At 33.6% G+C, this 17202-nt stretch overlaps 1 protein-coding gene across 1 annotated transcript; it reads right to left on the bottom strand.

Moving 5' to 3' along the window:
* Positions 1-1351: 1351 nt before the first annotated feature.
* Positions 1352-16590, bottom strand: LOC114179884 (myosin-17). The gene is made up of 39 exons (XM_028066375.1): positions 16322-16590; positions 12800-12928; positions 12413-12556; positions 12157-12302; positions 11922-12078; positions 11702-11760; positions 11255-11414; positions 10992-11141; positions 10777-10913; positions 10547-10693; positions 10077-10178; positions 9946-10003; positions 9752-9853; positions 9617-9654; positions 9262-9388; positions 8972-9142; positions 8707-8838; positions 8499-8608; positions 8320-8380; positions 7648-7825; positions 6783-6988; positions 6560-6679; positions 6376-6474; positions 6041-6262; positions 5527-5666; positions 4923-5040; positions 4789-4839; positions 4607-4687; positions 4308-4478; positions 4039-4194; positions 3736-3942; positions 3130-3267; positions 2976-3046; positions 2772-2871; positions 2638-2694; positions 2502-2558; positions 2333-2413; positions 2142-2224; positions 1352-2047 (listed from the first exon to the last, which is right to left on the bottom strand). The coding sequence occupies exons 1-39, from the start codon at positions 16322-16324 to the stop codon at positions 1924-1926; spliced, it is 4593 nt and encodes a 1530-aa protein (XP_027922176.1). The 5' UTR covers positions 16325-16590; the 3' UTR covers positions 1352-1923.
* Positions 16591-17202: the final 612 nt, after the last annotated feature.

Raw genomic sequence — 17202 nt, 5'->3', positions numbered from 1 at the left:
GATCTATATTTAAATCTAAGATGTTTATTATGTAATAGTATGTAAGATCTATATTCAAATGTAAGATGTTTAGTATGTAATAGTATGTAAGATATATGAAGATGAATGATTTATCTGATGTAAGATGTTTGTTATTTGAGAAGGTATTAGATCTATATTGAAATGTAAGATGTTTATTATGTAATAGTATATAAGATATATGAAGATGAATTATTTATCTGATGTAAAATGTTTGTTATTTTAGAAACTAAATTAATAAATTTTATTTTATAACAAACAAAGCTAATAAAAAGAACATCACCTCACGATCATTAGTAATAAAATCGCATTTTAAGAAACACTTTTCACCCAATTTTTGTACTGGATACCATTAACAAAATTTTGCAAATTCTTGAAGTACTACAAAAATATTCAAACCTTAGGGAAAAAAAATGTATGCATTGTGGAGTAGCCTTAGGATGATGGAAAAAGCCTCAAGTTCTGAAATCCATACATGATGAAAAAAATACTTGCTATAAAACACTGAAACAAGCCCCTAGAATATTAGTATTTAAGTACTCCGCATTTAAAAATTATTTGCTCAGCTAATATGAAATATTAAATAGTTTGAATTCAAGTATTTAACAAAAAAGGTTAATTGATTAGGCCCTTTATTTAATGCATATATACACAAGCATAAAAGTGCATTAGATCGACTTAAGAAACAGTATGAATGCAAGAAGGTTAGCGAGAAACAAAGTAAAAATTGCATTTAATCCCTCTCTGCATATATTACATATATATTATTGAGATAATATATAATTTTTAAAATTATAATATGAATTATTTCATTAGTTTGTTCTTGAGAGAATTTAACATCGTGAAATTATAATTTAAAGAATAGAATAATAAAGCCTTTTGTATAAATTATTCATGTAAGGAATTATAGCATTATCCCTTATCTTTATTTTGATTGTGTAAAGTTATTAGATTCGCAGAAGAAAAAAAACAAATTGAATCATTGCTGTATTGGTACATTCATTATGAAAGTCAAATCACCCAATGAAGTTGCATTGCAGAAGGTTGAGATTTGTTCATGGAGGCGACAGAAGAGTGAGCTCTGCGATTATTTTATGTCTGTCACCACTTTCTTTAACTTCTTATTATTCTCACTAACTTAACAATATGGTTTAGAAAATGGATACCTGCTTCAAATACTGAATTTCAAGCAAGAAGTATCAGAAAAATGTAATACTAACTATTAAAATAATACATCACCTCGTATTCTGCAAGTGTTTCAGCTGTAACTAATGGACAACGCTAATATGCTTCGAGCACCGATCAATATCATCAATTACTTAAACGAATTTTATTTCAAGCCGAAATCTTGAACATATATTTTACTTAACTGTTTAAAAAAATGAAACTCAAATAAATGATCTCAAGTCTGTACAAGTGCACTGAGTCATCTTCCATCATAACTCAGTCGTTAAAAAGAACTAGCTTAAAGTTTAAATATATTTGAAAAAAGAAAGAAAGAATATTGCACAAGTAAATACAAAAAGCAATCTCGTGAAACAAATTCGCCCACCACCTATAAAATACATGGGAGTCACTAATTGCATCCACCTATAACACTTGAAAACCAACCAACCAAATGAGAAAAGAACCTTGGCAGGTGTCACAGAATGCCTGGCCACCAGCCTTTAGCTATGACCGCCATTTGTCACATGACTCGCATCAATAGTGACAATGGCTTCTTAAGAAAATCCCTCGTGTCGATGAAACTTGAGGGGTAAAAATGAATTAACCCAGGCAACAAACCAATATTAGAAGCCTGAGTTGGCTAAAATATACTATACATGTAACCACAACGAAAATTTATGCACAGCTTGGCACCTGCAACTTGGTGCAATACCCCGGAAATAGCCACGACACGGACCATCACTCTGACCTTGCTAGTAAGAACCCAAATCCCGAGTTCTCACGTATAATTGGAGGAGGATCCACGTCTGCTACTTCTACTTGTTGCATTGATTTGGAAATGTCATCCACCGAAAATGGAATGCTGCATCCATATTCAAGGTTTAAGAAGAAATGTTACAGTAAAGACCAAGACTAATAACGAAACCTTAAATTGTTTGCTGAAGATGATAGCATACCTCGAGTCATCATCTAATAGGAAAGAAGTGCTGACGGCATTATTAGAGTCGTCGGACATCATAGTTCTCATGTTCGTTATAACCTGTATAGAAACAGAGAGATGGTTTGAGATTTATCACACTGCAGGTGTTCCACCTTGGGAATTGTTCACAAGATGTACATACTCAACCAGTAAGCAAGGAAAACTTACGTCTGAAGACACACTATGAGTGCCATATTTGTCATCCCAGTACATTGTACTTATCCTGTATAACTGTTGGATACTGAGAACCTGTATCAAAAGAGTATTACACTTAGTAAGAGAAACAGTATCAAGTGCGAGCTCAAAAATAGTTGACAGAAAGGAAGAAGGCACCCACAGGGCAAAGCTCCTTTGTAATTTCATTCAGGGACTTTTTGGGTTTTTGATGTATCACCTGAGAATGAAGGATGAGTCGTATGTGTCAGAATCCATTAATAATGGATCGAATTGGAATTTGTATACGAGTATCTTACCAGGAATCCAACAGCCTGCCTGATATGTTTCAGTTCATCCCAAGCAGAGCCAGTGTACTGTACAGAATGATTCAGATTAGGATTTAAAAATCGAAAAAGTACAGAAAAACCTGAAATAGTTGTCTGTTTCTCACCTCCTCTGTTGCATCAACGCACCATTGTTCTAATTCAGCAAGACCTGTTTTTACATATTCCCCATTGCTGAACGAACAACACTCCCGACGCAACAGAAGACTGCAGTGATTATCATATTAAGTCCATGAAAGAGTCTAATTAAGTACATGAAAGAGTCTGCATTCCACAATATGTCACGCAATGCAAGGAGAAAGAGGGATTACCTATTGAATAATTGAACATTGATGAATGAGAATATTTGAGTGAACACTTTTCGGACCAAGAAAGGAGGCGCCTGTTATACCAGTATTTGGTTGGTTAAGATGGGCATATCTATGCTCAGACAGTGGAAATACAGAAATTGAAAGTGAGACTCACATAGTTTGCTTTCATTATCTTCAGACAATTGTTCAAGCTTTTCACAATACTTTGCCAGTGAGCAATTAAAGCTTGCTGAGCAACTGCATTTGCTTGTGAGCGTCCTTTAACTAAACTCTGCCGTGAGGTTCTTGGAGCCTGCAATTGTTTTTATCACAGACAAGATAAATAAACAAATAAAAACACCTATAGTGTTGACCTTGCTAATTACTCAGTACCTTGACCAAAGGAGTGCACAATATTAAACAATTGATTGGATTGCATGTAAACTTATTTCATATGCAAATAACAATGAAAATTGTTCCTTGCAATGGATTTTGGTCTAATTAATTATATAGAGGAAAACATTTTCTTTAGTTATCAATCTTAAGCATTTACTATAAGCTCAGTGTCCGCATGTCAGGAAAAAAAATAATATTTTCTTAATTCGAATAGATATTAATTGCGATTCTTGTGCTTGTACAACTAATATAAACCTAAGATGACATTCACTTAAATGATAAAATTTAAACCCACATGATTTGTTGATTGCTTAAGCCCCTAGACCAATTAGACTTTCACAAATTTTATTTCCACCCTACTACTCCCCAAAAAATGACACATCACCTGTATACACAGTCCAAGTAATGGAGATATCTCCTTTTTTAGGTTGTCTCTTATCATTCCATATATTTTTTCAAGGAAGGCAGTAAGCTGCTGTTTAAACAGCAGTGCTGGATATTTTGCTTCTACTTGGCGTAAATCATCCAGTCTATTAAGACTTCGACCATTTAGAAATGACAATCCAGCAGTTTGGGGAGATGCCCTTAGCCCCTGGAATCACAGAAGGGAACCCAAAATTGTAAGATATATGAAATCCACATAAACTGATAATGTTCTCTCTAGAAAGGATATGCAGTTGCTTCATACTTGAGACATTCTTCCAAAAAGAGAAGATGATGCCGTTCTCCGCCGCTGTGGTGTTAAGCTAGCAGCTCCAGTAGCTTTAAGAGTGCGTTGGAGTAGCAACAACAATGTAGATGTATTCGACAACCAATAAGCCAATACATCCGTATTATCCTGGGCCTTAAATGGTGCAGAATTCACTGTTAGTAACATATTTTTGGTATTTCAGAAATTGACCATGCAAAAGCACTGAGTCGTAAATAACATACAGGTAATCCCAAATATAAAGTTACCTCAACAGATGAAGCTATTGTTTGAATGATCCGGTCAAATACACTTGTCCTTTCAACTTCAAATGACCTCCAGTGAAGAAGGCATTTATATATGACACACGCAGCCACAGGTTTGCCCCCAGAAAATCCCAAATCTTGAGATATGCACTTGATCAATAAGTCTTGGTTTTCCTGAACAAGAAAGTGAAATTTTTAAGACATGTTAACTTGAATGAGGGGGGAAGTATTTATATTTAAAAGTTGACTTTAAATATTTGTAACAGATTCAGATTACTTAATGAATATACGTAGACACTCACTTGCTGCTTCTCATTGAGAGATTTTTGCGGTTTCCCCTCAGATTCAGGCTCACGCACATTAGATACAGCAAGAGCCATATTCTGAAACACAGAAGATGAGAATTCAACAAATTAAAAAAAAAAAATCCTCAAACCAAAGTTAATTGTTGATATATACTTGTATAAAACAGCAGTGTTCTTACCGATTCAATTTTTGCTTCACCATTTAGAGCACTTCCATTTTCAGGTGTCCGCTGCATATTGTGCATGAAATCTCATTGTGAATCTCTTCATGTACTATAATGTCAAGTAATGTCAATGTATTTTATTCTCTTACCTGAATAATAATTGTCCTTGGTCTTGCAGACAAAGCTTTTCCAGTTGGTGATACAGCCAATGCTTGCTGGCGAAGAACTTGATTTTCTGACTCTGCATTGGAAATTTTTTCCTCCAATCTACATAACAGAAGTCGAGGTGTACAGATGGCGATTAACGGACAAATATAACTGTATCATGCATCCAATGGCAAAAAAAAAACATTTATAGACACAGAGAACTGATGCAAGAAAACGGCTGATAAACAGTTGATGATGAACTATGATAGGAACATCTTGTAGGTGCATTTACCTATGATATTCAAAATATTTAGAATTCATATCACAAGCTGAAGTTGCAAGCGACGTGTAGATAATGCACAAGCTCGCCCATAGTGTCCTTGATTTTCATTTTGTTTTAAATTTAAAAGAATGAGAGCAAAGAAAGATGACGAATGACTTTATATCTAACACCTAGTTGTTACTTCTTAAACGTGATACATTTGGAATGACATCAGAGACTGAAAAACTATTCATCCCTTCTTTTGAAATAATTTAAATTACGGAACAAGTGTTCATTCATACACAACTAAGTAGATTTTTTTTTTCTGCTCAAACTTTACTAACCTCTGAACCAATTCTTGAAGTTGATCCACTTTGCGGTCAGAATCTTCAACCTTTTTAACCATCTCTTTATTTCTAGTTTCAGCCTCAACCTGAGCTTTTCTTGCCTCTTCTTTAGCCTCTTTTTCCAATAGCAGTGATTCCTGTATCAGAGATTAGAAAAGGGTACTCAATAAATTTGCAATTATTCATTGTAATTTGTAAATATGTATAGATCCCCACAACTATTATGTAAAAAACTCCAATTAAGTAGAACTCAGGTTGTAGGATGAGCTGGCAGAAATTCAGCATACTACGTTCACATTTCATTGAGATGTTTTGAAAGATGATTGAAGGCCAAGGACTCGATGAAAATAATTTAAGAGAACCATGCATAGACAAAGTTAAAAGATAAAAAAAAGTGGAGGCATTTGTACCAAAAAATCCATTGAGAAATAATTCATATGAAAAATGCTATGACTTAAGAAGTTACTGACTGACTTATTGTCATTTGTCAATGTGATGATCAATTGCCTACCTTCAAACTACTGACTTCAGCCAATAAAGAAGTAATCTTTTCAGTATCTTGAATTAAAACAGGAGTCTCCTTAATAACTGGAGGTGCTTCTTCGATGGCCTTTCTTGCCGCCTCACGCTCTTTGATGACCTTGGCATTTGCTTCTTCGACTTGTATTTGCATTGCATGTAAAGCATCCTGTAACTTGGCAATTTCTTGTGCCTTTTCTTCTTCCAAATCAGTCTGTAATAAGTTAAAATAAGAGAAGCTTATGGTATTAAAAATTGCAAAAAGAATATCAATACTCAACGATGCAAATAAAATATATGTAGATGGATATATGATAAGGAAGTTACTCTCAAACGCTTCTCAATCTGCAATCGCCAAGTAAGTTCTTCAACACGCTTTTCAAGTTTGTCCTTAGCTTCTTGGAGAGCCCCAGTTTCTCTTGCAGCCTGAATAAAATTACACAAAGTATTACCCCCAAGGCTCCTTTTTAAAAAAGACTGAGTACGCCATAACAGAAAGTATTATTCATACCATTTTAAGCATTCTAAGTTCCCTTCTAGCAACCCTTCTCCTCCATCCACATTGAGTAACAATTGCAGCTTTTTGCAATTGTTTATAATATGAATATGCAATTAGCCGTCGCAAATGAGCCTGCAGAGATTAACAGAAAAAATCATTACAGTAAGGTACATAAAAAGGTTGCATTGCTTCATTTTCTTAATATTCTAACTATGAAGAAGATTAACAAGGGCACCTGCACGTAAATTGCAGCTTTTGTTTGCTTTCTAAATCTAAATTCATCACGAGCTTTCATAGCCCTTAGACCTGTCTGTAATACAATTGCAGATGATCGTGCTTTTAAGTACGATTTCCTGGCAATGTAGCCTTTGAAGTTCTTCTGCATTTTTACAGCTGCTGCTTCACGCCGCAACTTCTCATAAAGTTTCCGGGACAATACTCCTATTTTTTTTATTGAAAAGCATCATAAGAATTAGAATCAGATTGAGAGTAGGTTACACAAGACAAAACCATGAGAGAGAAACCTACATTAGGAGAAAATCCCAACTTATTTAAGGCTGCGTAAATTTTAGAATGCCATGAACACTAACACAGTATACAAACGGGGGATTTAAGGAAAATAGGCTTAATGACCAAAGAAGCAAGACTTAAATGTTGATAGCAAACCCAATTTGTTGGAATGTCCACGTTTCCCTTTACCTCGTTCCCACTCCTAACTACTTTTAGAGGAAAGATGGAAAATTTTCATATTTGGTGTATTTGGCATTTGTAGACACACCTAAGATTTGATATTCAAAATCCTATCCATGGAGGAAGAATTTTAGATAGTAATATCAGACATCATCATTACTATTTATACACACCCACGACTTGTTCATACACAAGATTGTCTTGAAGTATGTTTGAATCAGTTCATCTTGCATTCAAGACAGCTTACTATGAAAATGTCACCAAGAGAAATTTTGAAGGATGAAAAAAATATATTTTTGTTCTAGAAATTTAGTTCATCTCAAATATGCGGGTAAGTTAATGAACTCCAGAATAAAGAAGCAATAAAAAACAAAGAAAACATATTAGATAGAACTAAGGAATAAGGATACCTCGCAAATTAGATTGCAGACAGATTGCAGCACGGCGCAATTCAATGAATTCCTTGCGTGCAATATGGGTACGTATTTGCCTCTGGATGACTCTAGCAGCATTTCCAAGAACCTCTGCTCTTCTTGCATCCAGTTCAGCCATCTGGCCAGCTCTTAGGAAAACCTTTGTCTTTCCTATCTGGTAAACCATCATAAATCTCATGATTACATAGTATTAAATTTATTCATACAAAGGACTTCCATTTAGTTTAAAGTTGAAAGGTAATAATCGTGAAATAAAAAATAAAAAAATCAATTTTCCAACTACGATCAGAAGTCCCTTGAGGTTATAAAATAATATGAAGTTACGGACTGGACCGAACAAGCAGATATGCTAATAAGCTTTTATTTCTATTTGGTATTTAAGTAAAAAGAAAATTCCATGTGATAGTCTACAAAGAATTAGCATGAAGTTGTTCCAGAAGCTCAATAAGCCTCTTGAGTCTTCAGACAGTTGGTTATTTTAATACTTCAAAATGTCCATGATAAAAAAATAAAAAAACAAATCACATATGCAAGGTGACATTTAGTTACAAAAATAGTAGAGCATGGCTCACGGATCCTCTTTCCTAAAACTGAACCTCCCAAACACCATTGTCAACGGACCAAGTTGTAAGGAAAAAGGAGTATCACCTGATAGCCTTTCATACCCATTTTATCCAGGATCATTTGGCATGCAACCTTGACATCATAGCTGAAAAGGAACAGGTAAAAACAATTGACACATAAGTAGGGACAAAAGCCAAGAGGGGATTCAAATACAGGAGCACTTTTCCAATTCAAATATTAGAACAGCCCAGGAATGAAATTACTTTCCGTCTAGAACTTCTGGGGCAAGAACACCAAATCGGTTTAGAAATTCATAGAACGTTCGTCTGGTAGGATATCCAGCACAGCTGATTCTAATTGCCTCAAGAACACCCTGAAGCAATTGGCAATCAGACAAACAATCACCATGTGTAAACAGGTGACAAAGATACTATCCCTAACAGAGACAAAGAAACACCGTGATATACTCACACCACAACGCAATTGTTGGATAATGTTGAGATTTTCAAAAATAGCAGGCTTGAGAACATTATTTGGCTTCACACATCTGATATAGTGAGGCTCTGTTGAATTCAGGGTCTCCATCAAAGATTGAAGTTGTAGCTGCATGTTTCAGAAATGTGTCATTTACTACATGCATAAGTTGAAAAAATTACATATATCTGATACAAGAATGTCAAAGACCGGCAATAAAGTATAATAGAATCAAGGAAGAGTAGTAAACAAATGAAAATACCTTGAAGCGAGATCCTATTGAAGAGAACTTTGATGATTTCGAAGACTCCTCCGGAGAAGGGGGGAATAGACCAGCCACAAATGAGCATTTTGAGGCTATGAGCAAATCCTGATGTTCTGCCACTACATAATCCTTGTTTTTGTCAAGAAACATATCAGCTAGATATGTCACCTGGACAAAGTAAAAAAAAAACGTCAAAAAGAAGGAAGAAAAGTATTCACGCAACAAAAAACTATTTAGAAAGTACTAAAAGGGAACGTGTAATGGAAAAGAAGACCAAATATATTTACCTCGCCAGCATAATGGGATATGGTAAAACTAGTCCGAGAAAGCTTAGGTTTGATGAAGCGCTTGTTGTTTTTGAATGTCTGATACAATTTCTGAGCAAATGTTTCGTGTGTAGACTTCGGAAACATACTGTATCACACAGGGAGGCTAATAAATCCAACCAAATTAAAGAGTTTAAACAACGCCTGATATTAAATAGTATTATATATATCCTACTCTAAACAGATTGGATATAGCATACAGGCATGAAAATGAGATAGTAAGAGAAAGTAACTTCAGAAAAGGTAATGCATGTAGCTTTTATTTAGCTTAAAAACAATATTAGATTAACAATGAAGTCACTCCCAGCTTGCATACCAGGCTTCATCAAGAAGGGCAATTATTCCTCCAGGTTTCTGCAAAAGATTGAATATTAAAATCATCACTGCCTGAATTTATTGAGTAGGAAAATAAAGATTAATAATAGGTCATAAGGCAGCAACAGTAGAATACCTTCTCTATTAAATCCAAAACATCTTGGTTGTCAACAAATTCTATGTAACTCCAATTAATTTCTTCCTTGGTGTATTCTTCTTGTTCCATTTTAAAGACATGCTGCAACCATTCAGGATTGAAAAACACTCAGTTACCAAAGGGAAAAAAATTATAGAATATATACCAAAAATTTGAACCAGAAATTACCAAACCTGATTAAAATGTTGTTGCAGCTTCTCGTTTGTAAAATTAATACAGAACTGCTCAAAACTAAGTAAAAGAAATTTGTCAGATACAAGGCTAAATACAAAACCCTAAGTGCTAGATGAAATCATTAGCTTACCTATTGAATTTAAAACTTTCAAACCCATAGATATCAAGAACTCCAATAATAGATTTCGAATTTGGATCTTGTCCAATCGAATTGTTAATCTTCTCAACAAGCCTGGAAGCAATGATGAGAATGGTCACCGTAGAAAAGAAATCTAGAACAAATTTGGTCCAATCACACACATCATTAACAATAAATAATTCCAGAACGTTAATGCATGGTTATTTCAACTATAAATATGATTACCATAATTCTAAAGTAATTTAAAACAGGCAAATAAAATCCACAAGTGATATTCAAATTAAATGTGTCAAATATAAAGGTCAATAAACAGTCCTTTGGTGAGAATAAAATTTTTTAGGTTCCTTTTACATGATAGATTTCCGTTTTGGAACTTTTCAATCAATATTTCTTTCCTCCAACATAACAATGCAATAGAGGATCTAATTTTGTACAATAAAGCAGTGCTAAACGTTCATTACCAATCAAACAAACGAGAATAAACGGTTTTAGCTAATGCATCCCTGCTACCAAGAGCTGCAAGAGGATCAAGGGTTCTTGTAATAACCTCCTCCGGTGTTACCATCACACGCTTGATCAGTGCATCTTCCAAGCTCTTACAATCACACCTACAACAATGTTATGTTAAAATGCATACTACATTGATAAAATTATAATGCAGTAATGCATAAAAGGATTATGTTCGGCATACTTTAGAAGTTCAGCGGTAACATTAAGATGGAACCTAGACTTCTCATCCTTAATGACAGAAGAGTCAATCTCCTCTCCTTTTGCAAATTCAATGTTTCCAAGATGCAAAATTGCTGCAATAACTCTGAAAATAGCCTCCTGCAATACAGCGCCATATCATTAAAGCAATCACATAAAATCTCATTTTATTAACAACTAGGACTCAGAAAGACTAACCTGCTCCTCCTCACTTATTCCAACAACATCCATTGCCCTTCGAGTTGCAAGATATTCCTCAGCATCATCCACTCCATCCAGCGCATAGCAGTTCGATTGATTTAAGTAATGAAAGGAGCTAGGACTTCCCAATTTATATTTCTCTTTTTCCTGTAAAATAGTGTCGCAATGATTAAATATGAGTATCTTAACAATTTAATACAGGAGCCAACCTTTGTCACAGAGACAAGGGAACATTACAACATCAAAAAAGAATACTTTACCTCAGCTGGTGCTGCACATAGAAGGTAAAAGCAATGGTAATTTCTTTCAGGTTCCGAAATTTGACATACACGGGACCTTTCAAGCAAATATGTCCGTATAGCTGCCCCCGATATTCTTCCTTTGTTGTCAAATTGTATCTCAACAAATTTTCCAAAGCGACTGCATCTCAATCAGGAGGAATAAGGCAAGAACCATGTTATATGAAGTAATAGTCTTTCTTGAAAAAGAAAAAAATATGTAATGTGTCTTCTTTTACTGCTCAGTTCAACATATAGCGGACAAGCAACATACAATTCTAAGAAGCTACAGGGACAAACCCCAAACTAATCTATCACAATTTCTTCTCCCTCTCTATCTATGAAGTAACATAATCACAATCACTTTGCCAAACCAATTTATGATAATTTTCATTTTACTTGATATACCATGTGGTTGTCAACACTCACCTTGAATTGTTGTTTCTAACAGTTTTGGCATTGCCAAATGCTTCAAGAACTGGATTAGACTGCAAAGTAATTAAAACAGAAGTATGAGGAAACCATTTGTACACTTTTTTAACACCCTACATACCTAACAAAATGAAATAATATAAAGAAGCTAAAAGTAATGGTGCAAGGCTAAAAAAAAGATGAGGTGGCCAAAACAAGCAAATGCAACTATATATACTTCTAGAACTTGTTGTTCAACTGTTCGCCCTTCAACTCCAGATCGACCCCCGAGATATGCAAGATACCGCATAAGCATTTTTGTTGTCTCTGTCTTTCCAGCCCCACTCTCACCACTAACCAGAATTGAGTTGCTTTTCCCCTCATTAATCATCGCCCTGATGCGTACAAACAATGGATATTAATAAACCATACAAAAAGAATAAAACAGAAAATAAAAGGCATCTATCACTCACCTGTATGCAACATCTGCAACTGCAAAAACATGCGGACTCAATTCTCCAAATGCAGCTCCTTTGTATTGTTCCATCATGTGAGTATCATATAGATGCGGTAACCTTTGAAAAGGATTTATTGCAATCAGGATATTTCCAGTATATGTCTGCAACGATGATGGGGGAGTAGCATGATTGTATCATTCATATGTGCCAATTCTTACGTAACAAAACAATCATAGTAACAAATGAAATAATAGATATTTTAGAATCTCACGTAGATTTCATTGAGTTCATATCTAGCTGCCAAATTGTGCAGAACACCTGGTTCATGCAAGTAAGACAATTTTGTCATGTCATCTACACCTCCAGGTGGGGCCTCATTATCCTTGGGAAGAACCTTTGAAATATTTTTTACAACCTGCAACCATATTTCCAGACTTAATCAATCATGATAGTAACGCCTGGTATAACTCGTTTTCTTACAAGTCAAATAGATAGGACATTGATAATAAACTTGAAATTCTGCAACTTAATATATAGTAAATGAAAAATAAATATTTAATTTCTGAAAGTGATTTAACCCAGTAAGAATGACACAAGAGTACTAAAAGAACAATTACAGACAATCAGACAAATACCCAGTACAGACAGTTTGACTCACAATTTTCCCAGCTGTGGTGCGAACATGGACTTCTTCACCATTGATTTTGGAAACTTCTCCATCAACCCACGCCTGTGCTGAATCTTCAATCCAGACATGAGAACCTACAATAATATTCACCGGCGCAGACTGCAAAGACAAATGTATTCAACATCCACAGCAAAAAAATGTTAAATCAGGGAAACAGTACTGCCACTCCACATATATCAAAACATAATGTATTACTGGACAATAAAATAATCTTTAACAAAATAGGTATTTAATATATATATATATATATATATATATATATATATATATATTATTTGCTAAAACTTATATAATCTCTCATTGAAGATAATATTCCCACAGGGCAGCACAAAAATTAAAGATATAGTAGTTACTGAAAGTAAGTAGCTAATATGTAACCAAGTTCTTGAAGAGAAAAGGAATGCAAGCAAATATGCTCTGGTCAAAAACGGCATTGCCAACCCTATGGATTGAGTTTACAGAAGCATGTATACAAAGGTTAACTCCATTCGTTCATTTTATTTCAACAGCAAGAGTAATAATTAACAATGAAAATATGATGAATAAAAAAAACATTCAAAGAAAACAAAATACCTTAACCAAATGTTAGATCCAAAAATAAATAAATGATGGGAAATCATCATTGCAAGCAATTTCATAATTTCAGGAAGATTATGTGCAAATTATGGATCAAACTGCTATCATCATAGGTATTGTTGTAAGCTATGAACCAGGGACTCCAAATGGAAAGTGGACACAACATAGATACACACTACGCACAGCTTACATACAAGCATACACACAGAGACACAAATATATATATATATATATATATATATATATATATATATATATATATATATATATATATATATATATACATATATACATACATACAACAATACCTTGATTGTGAAGAGTAAAAGTTAATTAGAAGTCACATAGCCAGTTAAAAATGTCATGTACACTTTTCTTTTCATCTATACCATTAAAATATGATCTAATGGTCTATTTTTAATTGTTTTCATTTCCCACAACAAGAAAAGTTCTCATTTGACATGTTTCATATATATATATATATATATATATATATATATATATATATATATATATATATATATATATATATATATATATATATATATATATATATGAAGATTCCTCGGGAGAGTGAAAATAGTAAATATAGGTCATACAACTATACATGAATGACAAAGATTAAAAGTTTTAAAAAGTCATGTGATCCTTAAAAAAGTCACAACTTTTTATGTGTATTAATCTTGACCATTTATAATAAAATGTAATGGTCAATATTTATTCCTCTCACTATCAATTAAAATGGCTCTCTCTCTCCATATATATATATATATATATATATATAAGCAACATAACAAAAGAGTTAAAATAACAATCAAGATTTGTATATTCTGATTTATTGAATAAGCACTTTGCTGTGATAATGACCCTCACAAAAACATACAAACAAACATTGTCTTTAATCTTTTATATTACATTTTTAACTGGCATGTTTTAAAATTTTAAAAAGCTTACATATAAATATCTTATTGTTATACTCATGTCACTGAATATCCACCCTCATATTTTCAAGTGGAAGCCAAATAAAGAGGAGGGTTTAATTATTCGTTTCAGTGTCAAAAACATGTCTGTCTACAATCATATTTAGCATATTATAATTGAAGTGTATAACATAAATATCCCTGAAGTATATGGACCTAATTATATCCCTGAATAATAGGGATCTCAATATCCTGAATAATATATATATATATATATATATATATATATATTGGATGTACTCTTAGCAATAAAATAACTCAATTCTACCCTAACATTTGAGAATGTTCAACATTCCAGAACCTAAAACCCGAGGAATGTTCATATTTCTTATTCCATATTTAGCATATCATAATTGAAGTGTATAACATAAATATCCCTGAAGTATATGGACCTAATTATATCCCTGAATAATAGGGATCCCATTATCCTGAATAATATATAGATATATATATATATAATAACTCAATTCTACCCTAATATTTGAGAATGTTCAACATTCCAGAACCTAAAACCCGAGGAATGTTTCTGCTTCAGGTGCTCTAAGTATGAGTTTAAAAATTAATAGGCCTAAGCCCCATATTGAGTAATATCGAATGTGCAGTTGAGTGGTTTAGTGGATTGTTCCTCCCCTTTTGACAGCTAGCTTTCAAGGAAGGTCTCCCATGTCCTTCAGTGCTGATCAATTGGTACCAGAATTTGTTTCAAGTATCTCAAAAAGACTTAACTACGGAGTGCCTGACCATAAAGCCAGCAAAAAGCATATTAAATTGCAGCTGCAGCCAAGAGATTAACTCTTACGGGCAATGAGGACGGTGATATGATAGGGAAGAGAGGGGCTTGGGTGGCTATCATTTAACAAAATTTTCATTACTGTCAAAAAGTACAATGTGCACAGAAAAACAATAATGTTGGCATTCACCAAAGTTGTTGTCATGCTCAAATCATGTAACTAGACCACCATGCAGCTGTGAACTATAAGAATCATTGAGATTCAAGCAATAGTCAAGTGCCAAAGTGATGCCTTCAGACATGACTTAATGTTTTGTCAATATGTTTTCAATTTATTGAAGTACCACAAATGAATAATTAATTTATCGCAAATAAATTCAGAATTTCATGTTAAAGACAGTATATCAAAAGTCTTTTACTTCAGTAGGATGGGTTTATTTCTATTGTTTTTCCCTTGATACCAAATCATCCTAGATAAGCTACCTATTTATCTATATACATTCAATGGCATTTGCTGGAAAAGAATCCTCACTTAGAACATAGTTCAAGGCACTTTTTACAAACTTTGGAGATACCAAATCTCATCCCTCCCCTCTTGACCCAAAAAAGCCATGATAATAATCAGTATTGAACCAATACTACTAGGTAGCTCCCTTTTTAAACAAGCAAGTAAACCTTATGACCTCCACCTTATTTATTTTAATTTCCGTCCAAGTATATTCATAGAGGAATATGCCGAATAAAGAGACCCTTCATTTTTCTTATCATTCAACTTCGTTCCAACGACCAATCTAACATTCAATCTATGTCGTAAGACTCTGATTAAATTCATCACGTCGTATTTCCAAGCAACTAAGCCATCAAATAACGTACAAACACTGCCTGCTCACAATTACCCCAATCTTATTCATCAACCCTCCATATTCCCCGAACTCCATTTCACAAGATCTTCTAGTAGTAATGCGTGGATCGACTAACATAACTCTCACCACGATGCATAAAAATATTTCTCCGAATCATCCAAACGCCGCGAAAAAAAAATACTACAAACAAAAAAATCCGCCAAACAAACCATATTCACACGGAAGAATTTAAAAGAAAAGAAAAAAAAAAGTCACAGATTCAACGAAGCAGCTAAAGGAGTCAAACGAAAAACAAGGAGACGATGGAGAGAGAGAGAATATAGAGAGATTAATTGGAATTTACCATGGCGATTAATGCGGCGCGATCTTCCTGTCTAACTCATCCGAGTGGAACAGAAGAAGGAACTCAGTGAGTCAGATCGGACAGTATAGAACGGTAGCTTTGAAGTTTGAACGACAATTGTGAGAGAGAAGAGGCTAAAATTAGAAGCTGGAGAAAACGATAAAGAAGAACAAAACAAAGGTATGGAGCAACTTCACTCTGGTTTCTTTCTCTCTCTCTCTTCTTCTCAAAGACTTTTTGAAGAAATGCGGTAATAAGAGAACAGCCACTGTACACAATTATTCATTATGTATTTATTTATAATTTTTATTATATTTATATATATACGGAAAACAAGTTTTAGCTTCTCTTTCTTTCTCTCTCTGTGCACAGAGAGTTGCTGCGTCTCTCTCTCTGGCGTTTATTTATATATTTTTTTATTATTCAAATAAAATTAAAATATGAGGTTTCTTGTTGGGTGGAAGGCGATGTGGGACCAATGAAGCTGGACATTTTCGTGGCCTGCATTATGCCATTTCCTTTCTTAGTGAAAAATCGAAAAATAAAATGTAACAATTTTTTTTAGTTACCGCCTCTACGAAATTCTATTGTGAATTTATACTATTATATTATTCGTTTTGTAGGCAACATAAAATTAATATGACATGTGTTTAAGATTTTTTTTATTTTTAAATTAAAATTACAAATAATAAATAGCCTCGATTAATTTGTTTACAATTACAGAATTTCAAACACTATAAAATTTAAGAATGACGATAAGATATTACTTATTGAAGTAATTTATTAAAACTATTACTTTTTAGTAAGTACCTTCTTTTTATACGTTGTAAATATAAGTTTATTTGAAGATAAAATAAGAAAAAGAAGACATTTCATCAAAG

The sequence above is a fragment of the Vigna unguiculata genome, chromosome 3, assembly GCF_004118075.2.
Source record: "Vigna unguiculata cultivar IT97K-499-35 chromosome 3, ASM411807v1, whole genome shotgun sequence".
In the NCBI taxonomy this organism is placed as follows: domain Eukaryota; kingdom Viridiplantae; phylum Streptophyta; class Magnoliopsida; order Fabales; family Fabaceae; genus Vigna; species Vigna unguiculata.
The sequence above is the reverse complement of the archived record's forward strand: the minus strand, read 5'-3'. Positions and strand labels throughout refer to the sequence as shown.

Coding starts and splice junctions, on each gene's coding strand:
- LOC114179884 (XM_028066375.1), bottom strand. Junction 12,557..12,799: donor GCACCACAGCTGGGAAAATT/GTGAGTCAAACT, acceptor ATATGGTTGCAG/GTTGTAAAAAATATTTCAAA. Junction 10,694..10,776: donor GTTACCGCTGAACTTCTAAA/GTATGCCGAACA, acceptor ACATTGTTGTAG/GTGTGATTGTAAGAGCTTGG.